This window comes from Salmo trutta, unplaced genomic scaffold, assembly GCF_901001165.1.
Source record: "Salmo trutta unplaced genomic scaffold, fSalTru1.1, whole genome shotgun sequence".
In the NCBI taxonomy this organism is placed as follows: domain Eukaryota; kingdom Metazoa; phylum Chordata; class Actinopteri; order Salmoniformes; family Salmonidae; genus Salmo; species Salmo trutta.
In genome coordinates, this window is record NW_021822708.1 from 309,064 (window position 1) to 323,987 (window position 14,924).

At 48.7% G+C, this 14,924-nt stretch overlaps 1 protein-coding gene across 3 annotated transcripts; it reads right to left on the reverse strand.

Annotated features, from left to right (window-relative positions):
- Positions 1-3,313: 3,313 nt before the first annotated feature.
- LOC115183938 (C-terminal-binding protein 2-like) lies at positions 3,314-13,729 on the reverse strand. Of its 3 annotated transcripts, XR_003874127.1 has the most exons (4): positions 13,678-13,729; positions 11,782-11,899; positions 8,014-8,087; positions 3,400-4,015 (listed from the first exon to the last, which is right to left on the reverse strand). XR_003874127.1 is itself a non-coding variant. In XM_029744922.1 (3 exons), exons 1-3 carry the CDS (start codon positions 13,718-13,720, stop codon positions 3,826-3,828), a joined length of 351 nt encoding a protein of 116 aa, XP_029600782.1. In that variant the 5' UTR covers positions 13,721-13,723; the 3' UTR covers positions 3,400-3,825. The 3 variants fall into 3 exon arrangements, 2 of the variants coding, with proteins under 2 accessions (XP_029600781.1, XP_029600782.1); XM_029744922.1 differs by lacking the exon at positions 8,014-8,087 and having other exon boundaries at positions 13,678-13,723; XM_029744921.1 differs by lacking the exons at positions 11,782-11,899; positions 13,678-13,729 and having other exon boundaries at positions 3,314-4,015; positions 8,014-8,185.
- Between the last annotated feature and the right edge of the window lie 1,195 nt (positions 13,730-14,924).

Genomic DNA, 14,924 nt, shown 5'->3' on the forward strand with positions numbered 1-14,924 from the left:
TTGTCGGCTGTGCAACTTTTATCCCCTAGAGTCGATATCTGTGGCCCCCCCCACGGAAAATCAATTAGCATAGTAAATAGAAAATATCCCCATCAAATATGTCTAAGCTAGAGATACAATATATATATATATTTTGTTGCATGGACTGTGTCTCAATTCATAGCATCCACCAGTGGCAGCCTTCCATCTGTGGTGGAAGGTGGCTGAGCTGCAGGGTGTTTGTCAGACCAAGAGACCATGGGTCTTCTCAAGAAAACGTCTGTAGCGCCCGAAAGGTTTGGCCTACAAAACTATACCGAACAAAAATATAAACGCAACAATTTAAACGATTTTGCTGAGTTACAGTTCATTTAACGAAATCAGTCAATTGAAATGAATAAATTAGGATGGGAGTGGGCAAGGGCTCAGCCATGGTTGGGCTTGGGAGGGCTAAGGCCCACCCACTGGGAAGCCAGGCCCAGCCAATCAGAGTGAATTTTTCCCCACAAAAGGGCTTTATTATAGACTGAAATACTCCTCAGCTTCATCAGCTGTCTCTGGATGGGGGGGGGGGGGTCTCAGACGATCTCGGAGGTGAAGAAGCCGGATGTGGAGGTCCTGGGTTGGCATGGTTACACGTGGTCTGCGGTTGTGAGGCCGGTTGGGCGTACTGCCAAATTCTCTAAAACAACGTTGGAGGTGGCTTATGGTAGAGAAATTAACATTACATTCTCTGGCAACAACTCTGGTGGACATTCCTGCAGTCAGCATGCCAATTGTACGCTCCCTCAAAATTTGAGACATCTGTGGCATTGTGTTGTGTGACAAAACTGCAGATTTGAGTGGTCTGTCCCCAGCACAAGGTGCACCTTTGTAATGATCATGCTGTTTAATCAGCTTCTTGATATGCCACACCTGTCAGGTGGATTAATTATCTTGGCAAAGGAGAAATGCTCACTAACAGGGATGTAAACAAATTTGTGCAGAACATTTTAGAGAAATATGTTTTTTGTGCATCTGGAACATTCCTGGGATCTTTTATTTCAGCTCATGAAACATGGGACCAACACTTTACATGTTGCGTTTTATATATTTGTTCAGTATAATATGACCACTATGGCAAGGTGAGACTCTCACGAACACAAAAGCCTGTCAAGACTTGTCTAAAGGTAGCCTGGTACCAGTAAAATAATTTTGTTTCTCAGTAAATATGGGTAAAAATATATATGAATCATTTCCTGATCTTTCTTTATATCTCTCAGATATAGGGCAGAAACTTTAAAACAAACTTCCTTTTGATAATTTTCTTTGACTGTTTTATCCCCATGTATTAATATGTTATTCAATGCGTTTCTATGGCTAAGAGCATTAAGGCCAAATTCAACATTTCATCAAATAATTATTTTTTAAATATATATTTTTGTTATACCTAAAGGGGGTCCTAAAAGATTCAAAATCATTGGTAGGACCATCTTAAAAATAATTTCAATATGTTAGCTTTAGTAAACCCGGCTTAGACTCTTAACAAAAGGCAATGACCGCATTCACGGTAAACAGTTCATATGACGTCTCAATCGTAAATTATCTTTTAAGTCCAGCACGTTATACGCTATGAAAGTGACACGCCATTTTTTCTAGGAAGTAGCCTTGTCGTTTTAAAAAAAAACTTTTGTTGGCTTTTTGAATGTTCTTCAACGTGCAAAAAAAAAACGTAGCGCAAATGGTCTTCATCGCAACAACAACAAAAATTTTATAAAAAGGCATCTGGCAGAAAGTAAATTCATCCACAAATATAATGTGATATCTTAAATGACCGCGTTTTCACGAATTTGATGATAGATTTGTCGAGCCGAATTCAAAAAAAAAGATTACGGGACTGAGCCTGGAAGTATGACGTCACGCCGCGTCACGTTCAACAGCGTAAAACGAGGATGTAAAAGTTATCGGATTGAATCCCGGGCCATCATCACATCCATGCTGTAGTAACCAGCTACGTTTGTCCTCTGTTCTTACAGGGGCTCTATCTACAATATGTTATGTCAGAGATCGGCCAACACATGCCCTCTCGGTAACACAACACTTTGTTGTTTATGATATTCCGTGGCTGAGGGAGGGAAAAGGGCATTTCCACCAATCCGCTGCAGTATAATAGGGAGGGGAAAAGGGCATTTCCACCAATCCGCTGCAGTATAATAGGGAGGGAAAAGGGCATTTCCACCAATCCGCTGCAGTATAATAGGGAGGGAAAAGGGTATTTCCACCAATCCGCTGCAGTATAATAGGGAGGGAAAAGGGCATTTCCACCAATCCGCTGCAGTATAATAGGGAGGGAAAAGGGCATTTCCACCAATCCGCTGCAGTATAATAGGGAGGGAAAAGGGCATTTCCACCAATCCGCTGCAGTATAATAGGGAGGGAAAAGGGCATTTCCACCAATCCGCTGCAGTATAATAGGGAGGGAAAAGGGCATTTCCACCAATCCGCTGCAGTATAATAGGGAGGGAAAAGGGCATTTCCACCAATCCGCTGCAGTATAATAGGGAGGGAAAAGGGCATTTCCACCAATCCGCTGCAGTATAATAGGGCTCTTTGGTGGTAAACACCTGGGAACTGAAACAACTGTGAAACCCTGATGATGATGATGATGATGATGATAGCAGGACGTATTGGTCGGGAAAGTGGTTAAAGTTCACTCAGATTACAATTGCTGATGATAAAGTCATCTGTAATGTATTTTTCTTTCTGTTTGATGATAATATATATATATATATATATATAGTTTATTATCATATTTTCTTTGTCTATTTTAGATCAAAAAATATTTTTGATCAAAATCTAATTAAGATCAAAATAAAAAATCTTATATTTTGTGGCATAAAACAGAATAAACCTAGAGACCTGACAATGGGGGGGTCAAAGGATGGGGGGGTCAAAGGATGGGGGGGGGTCAAAGGATGGGGGGGGTCAAAGTATGGGGGGGTCAAAGTATGGGGGTCAAAGGATGAGGGGTCAAAGGATGGGGGGGGGATGTTAAAGGTTTCTCTCAATGTTCTCCCATTGGTCAGGAAGTCTTCCCATGATGCTCTGAGGTGTGGGCGGGGACTGTCAGTCTCCTCTCTGCTTGCCACTATACGACGGCGATAGATAGCTAACACTGGACCCATGGTCCCACACATACGGTCCAAATGGGCATGTTCCGGAATAAAACTGAGTCCTGTAGCAGTTGGTACTGAACCTAAAGAGACCGTACCAACCAACGAGACAGTCAAAACTAAAATGTTAAGTACAAATCCGTGAAGGAACTGCTTCCTCTCTTCTTTCACAGCTCGGTATGTTTATTCCCAGAACTGACGCTCTCTATCGTTGTGTTCTGTGTCTTATTGGTCCCACTTCACTGAGGCTCTTTTGTTTGTGTGTTTGTTTTTCTTGAGTTGGTTGTGAGTATAGCTTGAGTTTGAGGAGGTGTTGAGGAGCATGTTGCTCTTCCTGTTGTTGTTGTCCTCTCTACTGGTTGAGTTTGAGGAGGTGTTGAGGATGTTGCTCTTCCTGTTGTTGTTGTCCTCTCTGCTGGTTGAGTTTGAGGAGGTGTTGAGGATGTTGTTGTCCTCTCTACTGGTTGAGTTTGAGGAGGTGTTGAGGATGTTGTTGTCCTCTCTACTGGTTGAGTTTGAGGAGGTGTTGAGGATGTTGTTGTCCTCTCTACTGGTTGAGTTTGAGGAGGTGTTGAGGATGTTGTTGTCCTCTCTACTGGTTGAGTTTGAGGTGTTGAGGAGCATGTTGCTCTTCCTGTTGTTGTTGTCCTCTCTGCTGGTTGGTTGGCTGGCTGCTATGCTGGCGGTCAGGGTGCTATTGCTCGGTGAGGTGCTCTCTGGTCTCTCCATGACAGTGTTTGGAGGCTGGCTGGTTGGGCGAGGGTGCCTGGGACGGGTGCGTACCAGAGGGCAGGGTATGGGCGATTGGTACCCCCCCTGGCACCATCCCCTCTAACCCACTCGGGATCACCCCTGGAGCCATGCCCATCATGCCTGGCGGGTACCTAGGGAGAGGGAGGTTAGAGGTCAGGGTCAAAGGTCATCCGTAGACAGACAGGCAATAGCAAAGCAGCCCAGAGCTGAAGAGTCCTAAGCGTTGTGTGACTGAGTGATGAGGACAGGCATCAAAGTAGGAGAAGACCTTTCTTCACCCAGAGACACTTTAATGTCTGTCTGTCTGTCTGTCTGTCTGTCTGTCTGTCTGTCTGTCTGTCTGTCTGTCTGTCTGTCTCTCTCTCTCTACCTCTCTACCTCTCTACCTCTCTACCACTACCTCTACCTCTACCTCTACCTCTACCTCTATCTCTACCTCTATCTCTACCTCTATCTCTACCTCTACCTCTACCTCTACCTCTACCACTACCTCTACCACATCACACTGAAACAAATATGTTCAGTGATAACACACATATCTACCACTGTCAGTCTGGAGATGAAGAAGCAGACTGTCCATGTGAATGACAGAAGTCATGTAGGTGACGTCATGCTTCCTGAACAACACACCTCCTCCTACCAGTGTCAACATCTAGATCTGCTTAGTGGTTGGTCTATGGTAGAGGGGGTTGGTCTATCTAGAGGGGGTTGGTCTGTCTAGAGGGGGTTGGTCTGTCTAGAGGGGGTTGGTCTGTCTAATGGTAGAGGGGGTTGGTCTATCTAGAGGGGGTTGGTCTGTCTAATGGTAGAGGGGGTTGGTCTATCTAGAGGGGGTTGGTCTGTCTAGAGGGGGTAAGTCTGTCTAATGGTAGAGGGGGTTGGTCTATCTAGAGGGGGTTGGTCTGTCTAATGGTAGAGGGGGTTGGTCTATCTAGAGGGGGTTGGTCTATCTAGAGGGGGTTGGTCTGTCTAATGGTAGAGGGGGTTGGTCTGTCTAGAGGGGGTTGGTCTGTCTAGAGGGGGTTGGTCTGTCTAATGGTAGAGGGGGTTGGTCTATCTATAGGGGTTGGTCTATCTAGAGGGGGTTGGTCTGTCTAATGGTAGAGGGGGTTGGTCTGTCTAATGGTAGAGGGGGTTGGTCTGTCTAATGGTAGAGGGGGGTTGGTCTGTCTAGAGGGGGTTGGTCTGTCTAATGGTAGAGGGGGTTGGTCTGTCTAATGGTAGAGGGGGTTGGTCTGTCTAATGGTAGAGGGGGTTGGTCTGTCAAATGGTAGAGGGGGTTGGTCTGTCTAATGGTAGAGGGGGTGGTTGGTCTGTCTAATGGTAGAGGGGGTTGGTCTGTCTAGAGGGGGTTGGTCTGTCTAATGGTAGAGGGGGTTGGTCTGTCTAATGGTAGAGGGGGTTGGTCTGTCTAGAGGGGGTTGGTCTGTCTAATGGTAGAGGGGGTTGGTCTGTCTAGAGGGGGTTGGTCTGTCTAATGGTAGAGGGGGTTGGTCTGTCTAGAGGGGGTTGGTCTGTCTAATGGTAGAGGGGGTTGGTCTATCTAATGGTAGAGGGGGTTGGTCTGTCTAATGGTAGAGGGGGTTGGTCTGTCTAGAGGGGGTTGGTCTGTCTAATGGTAGAGGGGGTTGGTCTGTCTAATGGTAGAGGGGGTTGGTCTGTCTAATGGTAGAGGGGGTTGGTCTGTCTAATGGTAGAGGGGGTTGGTCTATCTATAGGGGGTTGGTCTATCTAGAGGGGGTTGGTCTGTCTAATGGTAGAGGGGGTTGGTCTGTCTAATGGTAGAGGGGGTTGGTCTGTCTAATGGTAGAGGGGGTTGGTCTGTCTAGAGGGGGTTGGTCTGTCTAATGGTAGAGGGGGTTGGTCTGTCTAATGGTAGAGGGGGTTTGTCTGTCTAATGGTAGAGGGGGTTGGTCTGTCTAATGGTAGAGGGGGTTGGTCTGTCTAATGGTAGAGGGGGTTGGACTGTCTAGAGGGGGTTGGTCTGTCTAATGGTAGAGGGGGTTGGTCTGTCTAATGGTAGAGGGGGTTGGTCTGTCTAATGGTAGAGGGGGTTGGTCTGTCTAGAGGGGGTTGGTCTGTCTAATGGTAGAGGGGGTTGGTCTGTCTAGAGGGGGTTGGTCTGTCTAATGGTAGAGGGGGTTGGACTGTCTAGAGGGGGTTGGTCTATCTAATGGTAGAAGGGGTTGGTCTGTCTAGAGGGGGTTGGTCTGTCTAATGGTAGAGGGGGTTGGTCTGTCTAATGGTAGAGGGGGTTGGTCTGTCTAATGGTAGAGGGGGTTGGTCTGTCTAATGGTAGAGGGGGTTGGTCTATCTATAGGGGGTTGGTCTATCTAGAGGGGGTTGGTCTGTCTAATGGTAGAGGGGGTTGGTCTGTCTAATGGTAGAGGGGGTTGGTCTGTCTAGAGGGGGTTGGTCTGTCTAATGGTAGAGGGGGTTGGTCTGTCTAATGGTAGAGGGGGTTTGTCTGTCTAATGGTAGAGGGGGTTGGTCTGTCTAATGGTAGAGGGGGTTGGTCTGTCTAATGGTAGAGGGGGTTGGTCTGTCTAATGGTAGAGGGGGTTGGACTGTCTAGAGGGGGTTGGTCTGTCTAATGGTAGAGGGGGTTGGTCTGTCTAATGGTAGAGGGGGTTGGTCTGTCTAATGGTAGAGGGGGTTGGTCTGTCTAGAGGGGGTTATCTGTCTAATGGTAGAGGGGGTTGGTCTGTCTAGAGGGGGTTGGTCTGTCTAATGGTAGAGGGGGTTGGTCTGTCTAGAGGGGGTTGGTCTGTCTAATGGTAGAGGGGGTTGGTCTGTCTAATAGTAGAGGGGGTTGGTCTGTCTAATGGTAGAGGGGGTTGGTCTGTCTAATGGTAGAGGGGGTTGGTCTGTCTAGAGGGGGTTGGTCTGTCTAATGGTAGAGGGGGTTGGTCTGTCTAGAGGGGGTTGGTCTGTCTAATGGTAGAGGGGGTTGGTCTGTATAGAGGGGGTTGGTCTGTCTAATGGTAGAGGGGGTTGGTCTGTCTAGAGGGGGTTGGTCTGTCTAGAGGGGGTTGGTCTGTCTAATGGTAGAGGGGGTTGGTCTGTCTAATGGTAGAGGGGGTTGGTCTGGTAGAGGGGGTTGGTCTGTCTAATGGTAGAGGGGGTTGGTCTGTCTAATGGTAGAGGGGGTTGGTCTGTCTAATGGTAGTGAGGGGGTTGGTCTGTCTAATGGTAGAGGGGGTGGTCTGTCTATGTAGAGGGGTTGGTCTGTCTAGAGGGGGTTGGTTCTGTCTAATGGTATAGGGGGTTGGTCTGTCTAATGGTAGAGGGGGTTGGTCTGTCTAATGGTAGAGGGGTTGGTCTGTCTAATGGTAGAGGGGGTTGGTCTGTCTAATGGTGGAGGGGGTTGGTCTGTCTAATGGTAGAGGGGGTTGGTCTGTCTAATGGTAGAGGGGGTTGGTCTATCTAATGGTAGAGGGGGTTGGTCTGTCTAATGGTTAGAGGGGGTTGGTCTGTCTAGAGGGGGTTGATCTGTCTAATGGTAGAGGGGGTTGGTCTGTCTAATGGTAGAGGGGTTGGTCTGTCTAATGGTAGAGGGGGTTGGTCTGTCTAGAGGGGGTTGCGTCTGTCTAGAGGGGGTTGGTCTGTCTAAAGGTAGAGGGGGGTTGGTCTGTCTAATGGTAGAGGGGGTTGGTCTGTCTAATGGTGGAGGGGGTGGTCTGTCTAATGGTAGAGGGGGTTGGTCTGTCTAATGGTAGAGGGCGTTGGTCTATCTAATGGTAGAGGGGGTTGGTCTGTCTAATGGTAGAGGGGGTTGAGAACACTACCTTTGCTAGCGTATAAATCTATGCAACAAGTGTGGACTTGTTGTCGCCTTTTGCTCCACAGGGAGCAAAGAGGAGTAATAGTTGAATAGAGCCATGCGGAAAGAAGTAAATCTATCTATATCTATTTCTACACTAAAGGGATGTTTTCAGAGAACAGAACAGAGGGTGATAACAACATTACAGTCCACAGCAAATAGGTGAGAAACAGGGAGGTTCTAGTCATAGAAATACAGTCTGTAGAGTGAATGGGGAGAACAGTTCTATAGATTATATTTCTATGGTTGTTAGTATATCCAGGCCTGGCGGAACGAGGCTGGCCCGGATCATCACACAGTATTTACCTGAGCGCTAAAGGTATTACATTTTGTCTTGAGGAACACCGGTTGTTAGGGCGTGCAGAGGTTGGTTGGCTTGGCTGTGTGAGAGAAGCACACGGAGGTGGACAGACTGAGATCAGATCAACATCCAGGGAGGTCACATGGTGAAGGAGTAAGAGGTAACGCTCTATCAGGCCTCTCCAACCCTGTTACTAGACCCTGTTACTAGACCCTGTTACTAGACCCTGTTACTAAACCCTGTTACTAGACCCTGTTACTAGACCCTGTTACTAGACCCTGTTACTAGACCCTGTTACTAGACCCTGTTACTAGAGCTGTCCTGTTACTAGACCCTGTTACTAGACCCTGTTACTAGACCCTGTTACTAGAACCTGTTACTAGACCCTGTTACTAGACCCTGTTACTAGACCCTGTTACTAGAGCTGTCCTGTTACTAGACCCTGTTACTAGAGCTGTCCTGTTACTAGACCCTGTTACTAGACCCTGTTACTAGACCCTGTTACTAGAGCTGTCCTGTTACTAGGACCCTGTTACTAGACCCTGTTACTAGACTCCTGTTACTATAAGGCTGTCCTGTTACTAGACCTGTTACTAGACCCTGTTACTAGACCCTGTTACTAGACCCTGTTACTAGACCCGTTACTAGACCCTGTTACTAGACCCTGTTACAGACCCTGTTCCTTAGAGCTGTCCTGTTACTAGACCTGTTACTAGCCCCTGTTACTAGAGCTGTCCTGTTACTAGACCCGTTACTAGACCCTGTTACTAGAGCTGTCCTGTTACTAGACCCCCTGTTACTAGGACCCTGTTACTAGACCCTGTACTAGACCCTGTTACTAGAGTGTCCTGTTACTAGACCCTGTTACTAGACCCTGTACTAGACCCTGTTACTAGACCCTGTTACTAGAGCTGTCCTGTTTACTAGAGCTGTCCTGTACTAGACCATGTTACTAGACCCTGTTACTAGACCCTGTTACTAGAGCGTCCTGTTACTAGACCCTGTTACTAGACCCTGTTACTAGAACTGTCCTGTTACTAGACCCTGTACTAGACCCTGTTACTAGAGCTGTCCTGTTACTAGACCCTGTTACTAGACCCTGTTACTAGAGCTGTCCTGTTACTAGACCCTGTACTAGACCCTGTTACTAGAGCTGTCCTGTTACTAGACCCTGTTACTAAACCCTGTTACTAGACCCTGTTACTAGACCCTGTTACTAGAGCTGTCCTGTTACTAGACCCTGTTACTAACCCTGTTACTAGACCCTGTTACTAGACCCTGTTACTAGAGCTGTCCTGTTACTAGACCCTGTTACTAGACACCTGTTACTAGACCCTGTTACTAGACCCTGTTACTAGAACCTGTTACTAGACCCTGTTACTAGACCCTGTGGACTAGAGCTGTCCTGTTACTAGACCCTGTTACTAGACCCTGTTACTAGACCCTGTTACTAGACCCTGTTACTAGAGCTGTCCGTTACTAGACCCTGTTACTAGACCCTGTTACTAGACCCTGTTACTAGACCCTGTTACTAGAGCTGTCCTGTTACTAGACCCTGTTTACTAGACCCTGTTACTAGAACTGTCCTGTACTAGAACTGTCCTGTTACTAGACCCTGTTACTAGAGCTGTCCTGTTACTAGACCCTGTTACTAGACCCTGTTACTAGACCCTGTTACTAGACCCTGTTACTAGACCCTGTTACTAGACCCTGTTACTAGACCCTGTTACTAGAGCTGTCCTGTTACTAGACCCTGTTACTAGACCCTGTTACTAGACCCTGTTACTAGACCCTGCTACTAGACCCTGTTACTAGAGCTGTCCTGTTACTAGACCCTGTTACTAAACCCTGTTACTAGACCCTGTTACTAGAGCTGTCCTGTTACTAGACCCTGTTACTAGACCCTGTTACTAGACCCTGTTACTAGACCCTGTTACTAGAACCTGTTACTAGACCCTGTTACTAGACCCTGTTACTAGAACCTGTTACTAGACCCTGTTACTAGAGCTGTCCTGTTACTAGACACTGTTACTAGACCCTGTTACTAGACCCCTGTTACTAGACCCTGTTACTAGACCCTGTTACTAGAGCTGTCCTGTTACTAGACCCTGTTACTAGACCCTGTTACTAGAGCTGTCCTGTTACTAGACCCTGTTACTAGACCCTGTTACTAGACCTGCCCTGTTACTAGAGCTGCCCTGTTACTAGAGCTGTCCTGTTACTAGACCCTGTACTAGAGCTGCCCTGTTACTAGAGCTGCCCTGTTACTAGAGCTGTCCTGTTACTAGACCCTGTTACTAGACCCTGTTAACTAGACCCTGTTACTAGACCCTGCTACTAGACCCTGTTACTAGAGCTGTCCTGTTACTAGACCCTGTTACTAAACCCTGTTACTAGACCCTGTTACTAGACCCTGTTACTAGACCCTGTTACTAGACCCTGTTACTAGACCCTGTTACTAGACCCTGTTACTAGAACCTGTTACTAGAACCTGTTACTAGACCCTGTTACTAGACCCTGTTACTAGAACCTGTTACTAGACCCTGTTACTAGAGCTGTCCTGTTACTAGACACTGTTACTAGACCCTGTTACTAGACCCTGTTACTAGACCCTGTTACTAGAGCTGTCCTGTTACTAGACCCTGTTACTAGACCCTGTTACTAGAGCTGTCCTGTTACTAGACCCTGTTACTAGACCTGCCCTGTTACTAGAGCTGCCCTGTTACTAGAGCTGTCCTGTTACTAGACCCTGTTACTAGAGCTGCCCTGTTACTAGAGCTGCCCTGTTACTAGAGCTGTCCTGTTACTAGACCCTGTTACTAGACCCTGTTACTAGACCCTGTTACTAGCGCTGTCCTGTTACTAGACCCTGTTACTAGACCCTGTTACTAGACCCTGTTACTAGAGCTGCCCTGTTACTAGAGCTGCCCTGTTACTAGAGCTGCCCTGTTACTAGACCCTGTTACTAGACCCTGTTACTAGAGCTGCCCTGTTACTAGACCCTGTTACTAGACCCTGTTACTAGACCCTGTTACTAGACCCTGTTACTAGAGCTGTCCTGTTACTAGACCCTGTTACTAGACCCTGTTACTAGACCCTGTTACTAGACCCTGTTACTAGAGCTGTCCTGTTAAAACCTACAGGAGGTATCTCTCCAGGAACAGGGTTGGAGTTAAAACCTCCAGGAGGGTATCTCTCCAGGAACAGGGTTGGAGTTAAAACCTCCAGGAGGGTATCTCTCCAGGAACAGGGTTGGAGTTAAAACCTCCAGGAGGGTATCTCTCCAGGAACAGGTTGGAGTTAAACCTCCAGGAGGGTAGCTCTCCAGGAACAGGGTTGCAGTTAAAACCTACAGGAGAGTTTCTACTATATTCTAGGAAAAACATAACATTGACATTTCTTTCATGTTTTTTTTAAACTGACAGTTTCTTTATCTCAACCGTCTTACTGTGCCTGTAAATGTCCCTGTATTTCATAAAAGTATCTGACTGCCGTATGGAACTAGTAAAGTAAAGTTATCCAGGACTATGAAAATAACCTCAGAAACCTATATGTCAAGTGGTGAAATGAGCAATAAAATAAAATGGTGTGTGTGTGTGTGTGTGTGTGTGTGTGTGTGTGTGTGTGTAAGGGAGAATGCTGAAGGAAAACACACACACACACACACACACACACACACCACACACACACACACACACACACACACACACACACACACACACACACACACACACAGTAGATGTCACACTTGTCACTGTGCTTCCTCAGCCTACCTGTAGGTGGTGCCATTGAGCTCTGGGTGGACACCTTGCTGGTCCATTACTGCCCACGGTCCTGTGGTCACAAAGAACTCCTTATTCACACAGTTTCTTAGGCTGTCAGGGATGCGGCCTGCGATGGAGCGAGGGAGGGAGAGAGAGAGAAAGTGGGGAGATGGAGGGAGGAGAGGGAGATAGATTAAGAAACATGGAGAGACAAAGAGAGAGAGAGAGAGAGAGAGATTATATTATTATTATTTAAAATTATTATATATCACTATTGACTAGTGAGGTGCTGGGTAACAGGGTCCCTGACTAGTGAGGTGCTGGGGGAACAGGGTCCCTGACTAGTGAGGTGGCAGGGAACATGGTCTCTGTCTAGTGAGGTGCTGGGGACATGGTCCCTGACTAGTGAGTTGCAGGGGGACAGGGTCCCTGACTAGTGAGGTGCTGGGGGACAGGGTCTCTGACTAGTGAGGTGCTGGGGGACATGGTCCCTGACTAGTGAGGTGCTGGGGGACAGGGTCCCTGACTAGTGAGGTGCTGGGGGACAGGGTCCCTGACTAGTGAGGTGCTGGGGGACAGGGTCCCTGACTAGTGAGGTGCTGGGGGAACAGGGTCCCTGACTAGTGAGGTGGCAGGGAACATGGTCTCTGTCTAGTGAGGTGCTGGGGACATGGTCCCTGACTAGTGAGTTGCAGGGGGACAGGGTCCCTGACTAGTGAGGTGCTGGGGGACAGGGTCCCTGACTAGTGAGGTGCTGGGGGACAGGGTCCCTGACTAGTGAGGTGCTGGGGGACAGGGTCCCTGACTAGTGAGGTGCTGGGGGACAGGGTCCCTGACTAGTGAGGTGCTGGGGAACAGGGTCCCTGACTAGTGAGGAACTGGGGACAGGGTCCCTGACTAGTGAGGTGCTGGGGGACAGGGTCCCTGACTAGTGAGGTGCTGGGGGACAGGGTCCCTGACTAGTGAGGTGCTGGGGGACAGGGTCCCTGACTAGTGAGGTGCTGGGGTGAGGTGCTGGGGGACAGGGTCCCTGACTAGTGAGGTGCTGGGGGACAGGGTCCCTGACTAGTGAGGTGCTGGGGAACAGGGTCCCTGACTAGTGAGGTGTGCTGGGGACAGGGTCCCTGACTAGTGAGGTGCTGGGGGACAGGGTCCCTGACTAGTGAGGTGCTGGGGGACAGGGTCTCTGACTAGTGAGGTGCAGGGGGACAGGGTCCCTGACTAGTGAGGTGCTGGGGGACAGGGTCCCTGACTAGTGAGGTGCTGGGGGAACAGGGTCCCTGACTAGTGAGGTGCTGGGGGACATGGTCCCTGAACTAGTGATGTTGCTGGGGGACAGGGTCCCTGACATGGTCCCTGGGGACCAGGGTCCCCTGACTAGTGAGGTGCTGGGGGACATGTCCCTGACTAGTGAGGTGCTGGGGGACAGGGCCCTGACTAGTGAGGTGCTGGGGACAGGGTCTCTGACTAGTGAGGTGGCAGGGAACATGGTCTCTGATACTAGTGAGTGCTGGGGGACAGGGTCCCTGACTAGTGAGGTGCTGGGGGACATGGTCCCTGACTAGTGAGGTGCTGGGGGACAGGGTCCTGGGGACAGGGTCTCTGACTAGTGAGGTGCTGGGGGACAGGGTCCTGACTAGTGAGGTGCTGGGGGACAGGGTCCCTGACTATTGAGGTGCTGGGGGACATGGTCCCTGACATAATCCCTGGGGCCAGGGTCCTCTGACTAGTGAGGTGCTGGGGGGACATGGTCTCTGACAGGGTCCCTGGGGAACAGGGCTCCCTGGGGAACAGGGTCCCTGGGGAACATGGTGCCCTGACAGGGTCCCTGGGGGACATGGTCCCTGGGGAACAGGGTCCCTGACAGGGTCCCTGGGGAACAGGGTCCCTGGGGAACAGGCATACCGCTGATGGCTCTTCGTATCTCGGTGGCAGCTGCCTCTCTCATCTCCAGAGAGACCTGTTCACTGACCAGGCTGTGTGTGGTGTACAGATAAGGTTGGGAGCATCCTTTAAGGGCCTGTAGCAAACTAGAGAGGGGGGAGGGGGGGATAGAGAGAACAAGTATCAGACCCATCAGTCAAATCAGGCAGTGCTTCTTTCATCTCCTTAATCTTAATCCTTCACTCCTCTCCTCATCTCCTAATTTCCTCTCCTCGTCTCCTCACTTATCTCCTCATCACCATAAATAACGTTCAGCACCAGAACTAACCCTCAACACCAGAACTAACCCTCAGCACCATAACAACCCTCAGCACCATAACTAACCCTCAACACCAGAACTAACCCTCAGCACCATAACTAACCCTCAGCACCATAACTAACCCTCAGCACCATAACTAACCCTCAGCACCATAACTAACCCTCAGCACCATAACTAACCCTCAGCACCATAACTAACCCTCAGCACCATAACTAACCCTCAACACCATAACTAACCCTCAGCACCATAACTAACCCACAGCACCATAACTAACCCTCAGCACCATAACTAACCCTCAGCACCATAACTAACCCTCAGCACCATAACTAACCCACAGCACCATAACTAACCCTCAGCACCATAACTAACCCTCAGCACCATAACTAACCCACAGCACCATAACTAACCCTCAGCACCATAACTAACCCTCAGCACCAGAACTAACCCTCAGCACCATAACTAACCCTCAACACCAGAACTAACCCTCAGCACCATAACTAACCCTCAACACCATAACTAACCCTCAGCACCATAACTAACCCTCAGCACCATAACTAACCCTCAGCACCATAACTAACCCTCAGCACCATAACTAACCCTCAGCACCATAACTAACCCTCAGCACCATAACTAACCCTCAGCACCATAACTAACCCTCAGCACCAGAACTAACCCTCAGCACCATAACTAACCCACAGCACCATAACTAACCCTCAGCACCATAACTAACCCTCAGCACCAGAACTAACCCTCAGCACCATAACTAACCCTCAACACCAGAACTAACCCTCAACACCATAACTAACCCTCAACACCTGAACTAACCCTCAGCACCATAACTAACCCTCAACACCAGAACTAACCCTCAACACCATAACTAACCCTCAGCACCATAACTAACCCTCAATGAAAGCTCCTACAGTAAACTGTCCCCCTGGGAAGGTCCACC